Source organism: Muscardinus avellanarius (assembly GCF_963383645.1).
Source record: "Muscardinus avellanarius genome assembly, chromosome: X".
NCBI classification, from domain to species: Eukaryota; Metazoa; Chordata; class Mammalia; order Rodentia; family Gliridae; genus Muscardinus; species Muscardinus avellanarius.
Genome location: NC_137792.1, coordinates 46,248,088 through 46,260,980, shown reverse-complemented (window position 1 = coordinate 46,260,980; position 12,893 = coordinate 46,248,088). Strand labels below are relative to the sequence as shown.

The window sequence follows — 12,893 nt, the reverse complement described above, 5'->3', positions numbered from 1 at the left end:
CTAGTTGCAGGATTATAACCTAGCAACTAATTTTGTTCAGAGAAAAAGTAAAATTATCTTATTAACATGTTTAAGTGCCTAACACATAGGTTCCAAATTGGGCGATACTGCCCCCTATAGGAAGTACTGTAACAAAACACAGATAGAGAAAAGAACCCAACTTCTGCTTCTATTATTTATTTGCTTAAAGAAGTTAGATTTTAGCTGGTGGTGGCACACGCTTGTAATCCCAGTACTTGGGGAGGTTGAGACAGGAGGATCGCAGAGGTTGGAAGCCAGCCTCAGCTACTTAGAGAGGCTCTAAGAAAATTAGTGACACCCTGTTTCCAAATAAAGTATAAAATAGGTCTGAGAGTGTAGCCCGGAGGTAGAAGGCCCGTAAGTTTCATCCCCAGTACGACACACACACACACACACACACACACACACACACACACACACACGGTAAGTTTAGGGAGATAAGGGACTAAGGGACTACCTGCCCCTGGGTAGCCTGGGTAGTTTTTTTTTTTTCTGAAAAGGGAGTTTTAAGCTAAATAATTTTGGGAACCTCTAGGATATAAATCCTTTAATAAAAAAATTGGAATTAAATATACAACTTATTCCGCAGGAAGGAATATTCTAGATATTAAGTCCTTTGGTTGGGCATGGTGGTGCATGTTTCTAATCCTGTATACTCAGGAGGCTGAGGCAGGAGGATTGTAAATCCAAGGCCAGCCTAAGCAATTTAGTGAGATTCTTTTGGGAGTTGTGGTGCATGCCTGTAATCCTAGTACGTGGGAGGCTAAGATAGGAGGATTGCAGGTTCTTAGTGAGACTCTCAGCAACTTAGTGAGACCTGTTAAAAAAAATAGGCCTGAGCTGGGCATGGTGGCACACACTTGTAATCCCAGTTCTTGGGAGGCTGAGACAGGAGGATCGCACAGTTTCGAAGCCAGCCTCAGCTACTTAGTGAGGCTCTCAGCAACTTAGTGACACCCTGTTTCCAAATAAAATAGAAAATAGGGCTGGGAGTGTAGCTCAGAGGTAGAAAGCCCCTGGGTTCCACCCCCAGTACCACCAAAAAAAAAAAAATAGGCCTGGAGGTATAGCTCAGAGGTTGAAAGCCCCTGGGTCTAATCCCTAGTACCAAAAGTAGGGGAGCTGGGGTTGCAGCTTAGTGGTAGAATGACTCTGGTTTCACTCCCTAGCACTATAAATAAATAAATAAATAAATAAATAAATAAATAAATAACTAGCCTGGCGTGGTGGTGCATGCTTGTAATCCCAGCATTTTGGAGGCTGAGACCAGAGATTCGTGGTTCGCGGCCAGTGAGGCCCTTTGCAACTCAGTGAGACGATGTTTCAAAATAAAGAAAAAAAATAAGGCTGAGGGTATACCTTGGTGGTAGAATGTCCATGGGTTCTATCCCAGACTACAAAATAAACAAACAAATAAATAAATAAATCCCTTTGTATTTTAGACTGAAGTATAAACACAAGTTCTCTAGTTTTTTTTCCTGTTATATATTTTCTTCTCTAGAATTACAAAGGATTCACATAGTAATATTCATACAAAAGCTTTTTTTCTACCTAGTTCTAAGAGAAAGAAAATGACACATATTTTGCTGAAATCCCAGTGACAAATATAGTTAGGGATATGTCTGAAATGGCCAGCATATGGAGTTTACTTTTATGTGATTCTTTGTTTTATTAAGAAAATTTCACAGGTAGGGACATGGCCCAGTGGTACAGTGCATGTTTAGCATATGCAAGGCCCTGGATTTGATCCTGAATGCCATAAAAGAAAAGGAAAGAAAATTTTAGTTAACTATAATGTCAACATTTCATTGCTGAATGGAGAATTTACATGGTGATTTTGAGTAGTTTTTCAGTGTACATATTTTAGTTGAAGCTGTCTTTAGTTGTCAGAGTAAAACAAATTAAAGAAACACCATTACCTATACCATTTGGATGTTGTGCTTCATGTTTTTCCCTTCTACCTACCTGTTGCCTGTCTTCTTTGTTACAGGTGACAATTTGACTGAGGCAGGGGCTGGATCTGTTTTACATTCAGATACTCTAAGTCAGCCCAGCACAACCTTTTCCTCAAACCAGACGATGGGCTCCCAAATGGTTTCTAATATCCCACAGGCTGACATAAATGTTCCAGGGCAAATATATCCATCTCAGCAACTGGTAGGGCATTGCCAGCAAATTTCAGGGGTGAGTTGAACAGTTAGCTTTTTAAGTATATAATTGCATATTCACTGTAGATGGGGGAGTTTATCCTTCTCTTTTTTTTTTCTTATTTAACAGCTGCAACAGCAGCCAAAGCTGACTCAGGCCCATATTTTGCCTGTGGTTCAAGGTCAGTCCACTGTTTTGCCTGTACATGTCCTTGGGCCTACAGTTGTTTCACAGCCCCAGGTTTCCCCTTTAACTGTCCAGAAGGTCTCCCAGATAAAGGTAAGATACCACTTCATTTTGCTCTGTATTTATTTCTACAGAATGAATGCTGCCTTGCTTTTTCTGACAAGCAAAGATTCTCTTTCATAAACTAGTAACGGTTTAGATGAAGGCCACTGAAAGCTCAAAGTTGTTTATGCTTTCCTTCACCTGAGACATCTTTCTTGAGGATATACCTAACATTGTATAACTAGAATCCTGAAACACTGTGTACTTGGAGAAGAAACAGAGAACTCAGTGTATGCACAAAATATTTATTTAGGACTCTGATCTGTTTCTCTTGGTAATAATAGTTTGTCCCTTGTACTGAACTTGGCCAGCCTGGTTTGAGTGTGGAGAGATATCGGTTGCAATTAATTAGAACTAGTGTTTCATAGACATTTTAAATTTCTGGCATATCCATCTAAATTCTTCTTTTTGGTTCATATTTATTTCTGTAGGTGGAATAAGAAGTGTTTTTGTCTTTCAGACTTGTAAACTCAGCATTATTCATTTCTGATATCGAGTAAACAGTCGTTGTATGAGTTTATACATCCAGCCGATATCCTGGTTGCCTAGGTTATAGACTCTTGTTACATGGTTGGCCTTTTCTTTGATATCACACTGTTTTGTCCCCTTTCTACCCACCATTCCATGCATCCTCCTTTCCTCTCTGGAAGTAAGATGGTCCCCTGGGCAGTCTCTGTTTAGCTAGCAGCTGGTACATCTATTTCTTTTAAGAGATTGGTATATTTTCAATCCCTGTTCATCAGCAAACTTAATGACTACCACATTCTTGATGTATGAAGTAAAATAAGACATGATCTTCACCCTCCTCAAGGAGCTCACAGTCTTGGAGGGGAAAGCATATATGTATTCGCAAATGCCAGATGCATTTAAAATTTGCTGGGAGTAGATATAATCTTATATACTTGAGCTTGCCTAATATTTGACTAGTGTTTATAAGCAATATGGTATATATCAATAATTGAGCTCTCATGTTTGTTTTGATTTCTTTCGAAGCCTTTAATGCAAAGTATGTTGAATAGATGCCTAAATTTAACTTACGTTCAACCACATAAGTATATGGGTACATGTATTTAAAATATGTTTCTGAAATTTAGAAAAAATAAAATATTATTATGAAGGTGTTATTTTCTTACTTAAAAATAAAGCCCATAAAGTTATGAAGAAGAAAGTGAAAATCATGTGTTATATCCCTCTAGCTAGAGTGAACTTATTGTTTATGTTTGGGGGTATAGCTACTAGGTTTGTCTGTTTTTCTATGTTTATGTATACAGTTTTGTTTATAGAATCAAATGTATATTGCATACATACTGTTTTTTGTAGCTTGACATTTTCACCTACTACATAAAACCCATAAGCTGGGTGTGGTGGAACACGCTTATAATCCCAATACTTGGGAGGCTGAGACAGGAGGATCTCAGTTTTGCGACCAGCCTCAGCTACTTGGTGAGGCCCTCTGCAACTTAACAAGACCCTGTTTCAAAATGAAGAATAAAAATTAGCCGGGCGTGGTGGCACACGCTTGTAATCCCAGCATTTGGGAGGCTGAGACAGGAGGATCTGGGTTCATGGACATCATCAGCTGCTTAGGGAGGCTTCTTGCAACTCAGTGAGACCTGGTTTCAAAAATGAATAAGAAATAGCCTGGGGTGTAGCTCGGAGGTAGAATGCTCCTGGGTTGCATCCCCAGTACCACAAAAAAAAGAATTAAAAATAAGGCTGGGGTGTAGCTCAGAGGTAGAATGCCTTTGAGTTCAATCCCCACAAAAACACACATACAAAAAATGCCCATATAAACAAGATACTTCGACCATTTGGGTCTTTTTATGAGTCTGACGGCCTGTGTTCTAGGAATTATTGTAGCCAACCTGTATTTATTTCAGCCAACTCTCTCCTCTCTTATTGAGAGAATGTTTAGGTACCTTTTAGCTATGATACTGAAATCCATTGAATTTTCTCTTGGGACTTCCATTATCTGCTATGTGAAGGTGTCGGCTTCATTTATTCTGAATCTGCCAGGGTTTGAATGAGTTATGTGGTAAGTGCAATAAATGAGAAGCCATGGACAGTATATTGCTGAGACTGATCTTGGCCCTTTTGTGTATTCCACTGGCATTTACTCATGGTATCAGGATTTTTATGGAACCAATGTTATCTCTATTATCCTTTTGATAACTTGATGAAATTTTTAGAACATAGCATTTTATCAATCTGGAACAGTCCCATTAAAGTGGGCATGGTATATGCATTTATAATTTGAATTTTCCTTGCACCAGCACCAGGAACTGCAACTGGCCCTTGGAGCAGATGGACAAACTTCAGCCCAACCCATGACTTTAGACTTGTCAGTTACTGGAGTTCCACAACCAGTCCTTTCTGCAGTTTCTCCTCAGACATTGCCTGCTTCACAGATGACTTCCCAGCATCCACCAGTTGGTCTTCAACTTGAGCCTGGTCCCAGAAATGGGAATCAGGCATTAACCAAAGCACCAGATGCCAATCAGACTTCTAGTTTCTTACCGGTTAATCACCCTCAAGCGTTGTCAAATCAGTCTTCTGCCCAGTATGTGAGCAGCGCACAGAATGCTGCCGGTACAGCTCAGCTCCCTTCTAATCCCATCGGGGGGCATTCAGGGGCCCATCAGCCTTCACAAAAGACACATTCCGTGTCACAGCCCTATCCCGTGGTACAGCAGGAGTCTATAACTCCAAGTTCTTCAGTGCCACAAAGCCAGACTGTGCATTTGAAGGAAACCGTGCCTTGTTTCCAAGCCTCTGTTCAGCAGCAGCCATTATTTTCACAACCTAAGATTATGGCATCACCACAGAAAAATGTTCAGCAGGAATGTATTCAGCAAGAGTCTGAAGCTCTTGTAAGTCAGCAGCAGCCAAAGGGTGGTATTGAAAGTGTGATTCAGTCGCTGGAGCGGCCAACCTATTCTGTTCAACACACTTATCCAGGGCCACCTGCAGAACTGCCACCTTTTACAATGAAGGCTCCTGAGCAGCTGCCCTTTGTGATACATCCCCAGGAACAAACTTCTTTTGCATCACAGCCAACTTACCCAATCCAAGCTCCAACACAGCCTGTTTACTCACTGCCAGCCCCGGAGCACCCACCTTACACTGTACCACCACCGGGATCCCAGCCGGCCTATTCCATGCAGACTCCTTATCCAGTCCCACCTGCAGTCCAGGCCTCTTATTTGGCGCCGGCCCCCGGGCAGCCTGCTTACCTATTGCAACCTCCGGTTCGGTCACCTTTTCCAGACCAGCCAGCATATTCGATCCAGGCAGCTTATCCTGTGCAACATATGGAACAGCCTGCTTATCAGGCACTGCCTCTTGAACATGTCTCTTATTCAGGACAAACTGCTTACACCATCCAGACTGAACAGGCAACCTTCATTACCCAGCAAGTATACACAGTAAACACTCCTGATAGCAAACAAGCACCTATTCCAAACTCTGCAGATCAGACGGTATACTCTGTACCACCTTATGTAGCACGGACTTCTGAGCAGCAAGCTTATTTAATACAACCCCAAGGTAGTACTTCTTTAACGTTGGACCAAAAGATGTATTTAAGACCAAACTTAGAGCCACAGACATGTTCTACTGAACCTGTACTTAGCGCCCAGCATTCGGTGGCTCCATCCCAAGCAGATGTCAGTTTTGGACAGCATCAGCTACAATCTCAGTCCCAGTCAACTAGTATCACTTCTCAGAGGTCAGTGGAAGGACAGCTTCAACACCCTGGGCAGATGTCCTTCATTCAGCAGGCTACTTCACAAGCCCAGAACCAGCCCCCTCATCTCTCAGCACAGCTTTCCCAATCACATCTCACACCCAGCCAGGTGTCCCACTCAGCTTTTATCCAGCATCAGCAGATGACTCACTCATCTCCTAGACAAGCGCAGAAAACCCAGCAGGTGGCTACTCAAGAAAGTTCCATCAGTCAACAGTCTGTGTATAGTCAACACACTGCTGCTCTCCAGCAGCAGGTACCCGAGTCACAGACACCCACCCCAATTCAGCCATTACCCCCAAAGACCATCCCAAACACGGTCCAGATTACACCTCCTTTGCAAGAACAGGTGCAACTGGCGCCAGTGGAGCAGCAGTATGCAGGACAGCCTTTAGAGCAGCCTCAGATGCTTCAGGCATTAGACAGCAGTCAAGCTTTGCCACTGCAGAAAAAACTAGCACAGCACCAGCCAACATGCATCCAGCAGCCATCTTGTAGCTTAGCACCCGATTCTGGGTCGTCAGAACCACAGTTACAACAGCAGACCCTCTGTCAAAGCACTGGGATAGCCCTTCCAAACCAGACGTCTTCTACTGGTCATCTCCTGACACTTAGCATTCCAGGACAGGGTTCTACTGCCTGTCAGAGCATTTCTGTGTTACAGACACAGCAGCATTTGCAAGGCCAAGAAATTCCAAAGGTAAATCCTCCTGGGGGGGAATGTGGATGATTGTGCTATCTTTTGGTAATATTCAAGGATCAGGGAGAATAGGTATAGTTGAAAGAGCACTAGACTGGGGCAGGGGGCGGGTGGTCACGGTCCCTGCTCCTCGCTCATTGTACTCACCGGGTGACCTTAGTTTAAGCTTCTAAGTTTCCTCATCTGTAAACTGAGGGGATTGTGGCAAATATATTAGAACACCTCCTCAAGGTCTAAGTGAATAAAACGTATGAATCTCTCTGGTGTGTTATCTTTGAGAAAGACAGCCAATAACCATTATAAAAACTAAATTATCGGATACAGTACAAGATGCTCTAGGGAAAATGTAGAGTAGAAGGATGTCAGAAATTGGGTTGCAGTTTTTAAAAAGGTGGCCAATGGGACAGGTCTCACTGAGAAGGTGACATTTAAGAAAACACTGGAAGCAGGGGAGGGAGTCAGCAACACGCAGAGGGATAATAGCTGCTAAGACCCCAGTGGAGGAATGTGTCTAGCATGCTTGATGAGCAGCAAGGAGGCCAGTGTAGTTTTCTGAGATCTTTTGGTCCTAAAATTTTAGGAGCCCATGGTTTTCTTAAGGTTCTGCATTGATAATAAAGTATTTTCCTTTGTGAGATAGTAATTGTCTAACACTATCAAATGATTCTTTTTTCTTTATAGGGGGGACAGTGGGTATTGAACTTGGGGGCATTCTACCTTCATGCTCCAGCTCTTTTTATTTCTTTTTACTTTGAAACAGTCTTGCTAAATTGCTGAGGGTATCACTGAGTTTCTGAGGCTGGCCTCAAACTTGTGATCTTCTTGTCTCAGCTTCCCAAGTACTGGAATTATAGGTGTGAGTCAACACATATGGCTTTATCAAGTGATTCTTATGTGCCAAATACTATTTGTAGTTTTTTCCCCCTTCTTGTAGTGCTCTCTATCTGACCTAAGACCTTGCACAAGCAAGGCAAATGCTCCACCACTGAGTTACATCCCATGCACCTCATACACTATTCTGCACTGGATTTTAGCCAAAAGGCCGAAAAGCGATCCCATACACTATTCTAAAGGCATTAAATGTACTGTCTTCACACCCAGCCCTCTGAGTCCTATTGCTATCTCTGTATGGGAGATGCAGAATCCGAGGTTGAGAAAGATTAAGTAACCTTCCCAGTGTCATACAACAGAGCCAGAATTTGAACCCAGACTGCCTGGCTCCAGAGGCTCTGAACTCAACCATTATATGATTTAAGTCCTTTGCAAGATAGTTTTCCTCCTTATCAGCGTTGGAGAAAAAGGATATGATGACTTCCGTGTGATTAGGTTAACTCAGAAAATTTATTGAATTAATTAAAGCAAAACAAAATTCAATTTATTCTTTTAATTTTTGCTCTTCTGTTCTATCTTTGATTTATCTGAAAGAATATGAATTTATTGACTTAATAAAATGCATTTATGTCCATATAAAGGTTGTGTGCTGTCACAAGTACTTTCTAGTCATTATATATTACTATTCCAAATAGCTGTCACTTCAAGTATTATGTGTTTTACAAAATTCCCTTTTCATTACGGCATCAATCATAATGAACTCTGATATGTACGTGCAGACTCCTAAAAGGGTGGAACAAAGATAAGCTAATATATTTGTAACTAAAATTTCTTCAGACAGGTACATAATTTCTGAATTTATTGCTTCAGAGTAAAGAATTTTACAAAGCATTTTAAATTGGAATGTATATTTCTGCAGCCAGATTGCACACTTTTCATACTTAAGCAAAATTTTTTTCAACATATTTTTATGTGGTTTGGTCCTGGGGATTGAATGCAGGAGCAAATTCTCTCTCAGCTACACCCCAGCCCTTTTGTTTTGTTTTGTTTTGTTTTAAATAGGGTCTTATTAAGTTCCTGAGACTGGCCTTGAACCTGCTGACCTCCTATCTCAGCCCCCCAAATACTGGGATTACAACTATGTGTCACTATACCCAGCTGAATTTTTTATATAAATGCTTTTGCAGACAAATTTTTATTTGTTGGTCTTTGTGTATCTTTCTTTGTGAAGTATGTCTGCAAATCATTTGCACATTTTGTTCTTTTTTGTCTTTTTATTGACTTATAGAAGGTTTTTATATATTCTGGCTTGTGCCAACTTGTTTAGATACATGTTTTATAAATATATTCTCCAATCAATACATTGCCCCCCCCCCTTTTTCAATACTGGGAATGGAACCCAAGGGCAGTGTACCTCTGAACTATACCCCCAACCCTATATTTTTAGTCTTTCTATTTTTTTTTTGTTGTTGGTGGTGGTGGTACTGGGGTTCCTGGAAGCCCTTCTACCTCCGGGCTACACTCCCAGAACTATTTTTATATTTTTTATTTGGAAACAGGGTCTCCTAAGCCAGCGCGCGAGGCTGGCTTCGAACCTGTGCGATCCTCCTGTCTCTGCCTCCCAAGCGCGGGGATTACAAGCGTGCGCCACCATGGCCGGCTAGTCTTTCTATTTTTTGAAACAGAGTCTCACTGAATTGCAAAGGGCCTCACTAAGTAGCTGAAGCTGTCCATGAACCACGATCCTCTGGTCTCCGCCTCCTAAATCCTGGAATTACTAGTGTGCGCCAACATGCCCGGCTTGCCCATTCATTGTGTGTGTGTGTGTGTGTGTGTGTGTGTTTAACTAGGGGTTAAATGCAGGGACATTCTACCTCTGAGCTACACCCCAGACCTATTTTTCATTTTTTATCTTGAAACAGGGTCTCATTAGATTGATGAGAGTCTCATTACTTGTGGAGGACATCTTTGAACCTACAGTTTTAGCCTCCCAAGTACTGGGATTACAGGTGTGTGCCACCATGCCCAGTGCCCATTCATTTTTGTAATATTCTCATTTGATGAGACACAGTATTTAATTTTGATGGAATCTAATTCATTAAAAGTTTTTGTTTTAGGCTGGGTGTGGTGGCGCAAGCTTGTAATCCCCACGCTTGGGAGGTGGAGACAGGAGGATCATGCGGGTTCGAAGCCAGCCACGCTGGCTTGAGAGACCCTGTTTCCAAATAAAAAAAAATATATAAAAATAGGTCCGGGAGTGTAGCCCGAGGTAGAAGGGTTTCCAGGAACCCCAGTACCACAAAAAAAGGTTTTGATTGTTGCTTTCTGTGCCTTAAGAAACGTTTGCCTACACCCAACTTTCAAAGATACTCTCCTATGTTTATTTATTGTCTTATGTTCATATCTGTGTTCCATCTTAAATTTAGTTTTTTTCTATTTTTTCTGATACTGGGGATGGAAACCAGGGGCATTCTATCTCCAAGATATATCTCTATCCCTTTTTTCTTTTTGGTTTTGAAACTTGGTCTTGCTAGTTTACTGAGAGTCTTCCTATGTTGTTGAGGCTGTCCTTGAAATTGGGATCCACCATGTCTCAGTCTCCTAAATACTGGGATTACAGGTGTGCATCACCATGCCCAGCTCTAATTTTTACAAATGATGTAAAGTAGAGGTTCAAGTTATTTTTCTTACATGAATATCACATTGTTTCACCTACATTTGGTGAAAATACCTTTCAAGTCTTTGCATTCTTATTAAGCTTCTCTCTTTTTGGTTGTGGCCATCTTAATGGGTATGAAGTGGTATTTCCTTTTTTTTTTTTTTGCTTTTTTTATTTGCATTTCCCTGAGGATTGCTAATGTTGGGCACTGTTTCTTGTACACTTAGGCCCATTGTGTATCTTCTTTTAATTTCCTTGGAAAATACTTTTTAAAACCCTTTGCCTGTCTTTTGATTTTCTATTATTGACTTGTGAGAGTTCTTCATATATTCCATATAGAAAGCCCTTATGAGATGTGTAGTTTACAAATATTCCTCCCACTCTATGTATCTTTTCACTTTCTAGATGGTGACCTTTGTGGTATAATTTTTTTTTAATTTGATGAAGTCGAAGTCATATATATTTTCTTTGGTTGCTTTGTGCTTTAGGTATTATATCTAAGAAACTATTGCCTAATCGAAGGTCATTAAAATTTTCACCTATGTTTTCTACTAAGAGTTTTCAATTTTAGCTCTTAAATTTAGGTCTTTGATACATTTTGGGTAAATTTTTGCATGTAATTTGAGCTTGAAGTGCAATTTTTTTATGTATGTCATGTACAAAGTTACATTCTGAACCCCAGGGATTCCATAATGAAAATAAATACAGATATAACTACAATGCTAAATGAGCTTTTTGCTCATAAAAACGAAGCCTCAGCCTCTAAGAGACAGCAAGTGGGATACTCTAGAATCCCACTTTATACAGGCAAATAAAATTCTAGGTAAGACATCTAGGTCAGAAAAGAAATTTCAGCCGGGCGTGGTGGCGCACGCTTGTAATCCCAGCGCTTGGGAGGCTGAGACAGGAGGATCACACAGGTTCAAAGCCAGCCTCAGCTACTTAGTGAGGCTCTCAGCAACTTAGTGAGACCCTGTTTCCAAGTAAAATATAAAATGGGTCTGGGAGTATAGCCCAGAGGTAGAAGGCCTCTGGGTTCCACTCCCAGTACCACACACACACACACACACACACACACACACACACACACAAAAGATATAGGAAAATTATTAACAAAACTTAATTATTTAAGAGAAAAAAAGATATTTAGTATTGCAGAATACCATAACTCTGTTAGTAAGGCATTTATAATTTTCACATTTAATTTTCTTTCCTCCTCTTCCCATGTTACAAAGTGAGACCAAATGAATCTCTTTCTCAACATGATCAATTTAAAAGAGGCCTACTGGCACTGCAGCTTGATGATGAAGTGCTTTCCTAGCACACACAAGGTTCTGGGTTCTATCTCCAGCACCTTGGGAAAAAGTAGGGCAAAGAAGAGCTCTCAGTCTGGTTGAGCCCTTTGGTAATGGCCCTAATACTCACAAGGAAATGAATATTCAGTTCCACAGCATTTGGAAGACACACATATTTAGGACAGTTAATATTATGAGATTTTATTTTGCATTGCTGGGCATTCTACCTCTGACCTATACCCCCAGCCCTATTTTTTATTCTTTATTTGGAAACAGGGTCTCACTAAGTTGCAGATAGTGTCACTAAGTAGCTGAGGCTGGCCGTGAACCTGCGATACCAGCCTCCCAAGTACTTTGATTACAACTGTGTGTTTACTTCTTAGGAATAAAATTCTCAAATACTTTGGTGTTTCCTTATGAATTTATACAGCATTTCCAAAAAATGTTTAATATTTTTAAGACATTGCCAAAAATGGCTAAGAATTAAAATAAAAACATAACAAGCTATGGAAAAGTGGCCTAAGTTTTGTGCTCTCACTAAAAGTAAGTAGCTCAAGCAAAAACTTATCCTTTAAATACAGCTTTTACCCCAAACAGGTATTTTTTCTTTCCTTCCTTCCTTCCTTCCTTCCTTCCTTCCTTCCCCTTCTTTCTTTCTTTCTTTCTTTCTTTCTTTCTTTCTTTCTTTCTTTCTTTCTCTCTATTTCCCTCCTTTCCTTCTTTCTTTCTTTCTTTCTTTCTTTCTTTCTTTCTTTCTTTCTTTCTTTCTTTCTTCCTGCAGTACTAGAGATTGAACCCAGGGGCATTCTACCTCAGAGCTACACCCCCAGCCCAAGTTTTTTTTTTTTGCGGGTCTGGGGATGGAACCCAGGGGCATTCAACCTCTGAGCTACACCCCCTGCCCTATTTTTTATTTTTTATTTTGAAACCAGGTCTCACCGAGTTGCGGAGGGCCCCACTAAGTAGCTGAGGCTGTCTGCGAAACACAATCCTCTGGGCTCAGCCTCCTGAATGCTGGGATTTCAAGCGTGCGCTACTATGCCCAGCTTCCCAGCCCTATTTTTAATTCTTTACTTTGAAACAGGGTCTCACTGAGTTGCAAAGGGCCTCACTAAGTAGCTGAGGCTGTCTGCGAACTGCAATCCTCTGGTCTCAGCCTACCAAATGCTAGGATTACTAGTGTGGGCCACGCCCGGCTCCTAGGTA

General features: G+C 41.0%; 1 protein-coding gene across 3 annotated transcripts in view; it reads left to right on the top strand.

Moving 5' to 3' along the window:
- The window catches only part of WNK3 (WNK lysine deficient protein kinase 3), a gene marked incomplete at both ends in the record, with an annotated part of 171,323 nt that overhangs the window by 49,958 nt on the left and 108,472 nt on the right, over window positions 1–12,893 (top strand). For 2 of the 3 annotated variants that reach the window (XM_080719257.1, XM_080719256.1), the window contains 2 exons: window positions 2,012–2,205; window positions 2,299–2,448. In XM_080719257.1, the coding sequence (XP_080575383.1) occupies window positions 2,012–2,205; window positions 2,299–2,448 (344 nt within the window). The remainder of the gene's footprint in view (window positions 1–2,011; window positions 2,206–2,298; window positions 2,449–12,893) is intronic. The other variant, XM_080719258.1, reaches the window with a different exon arrangement.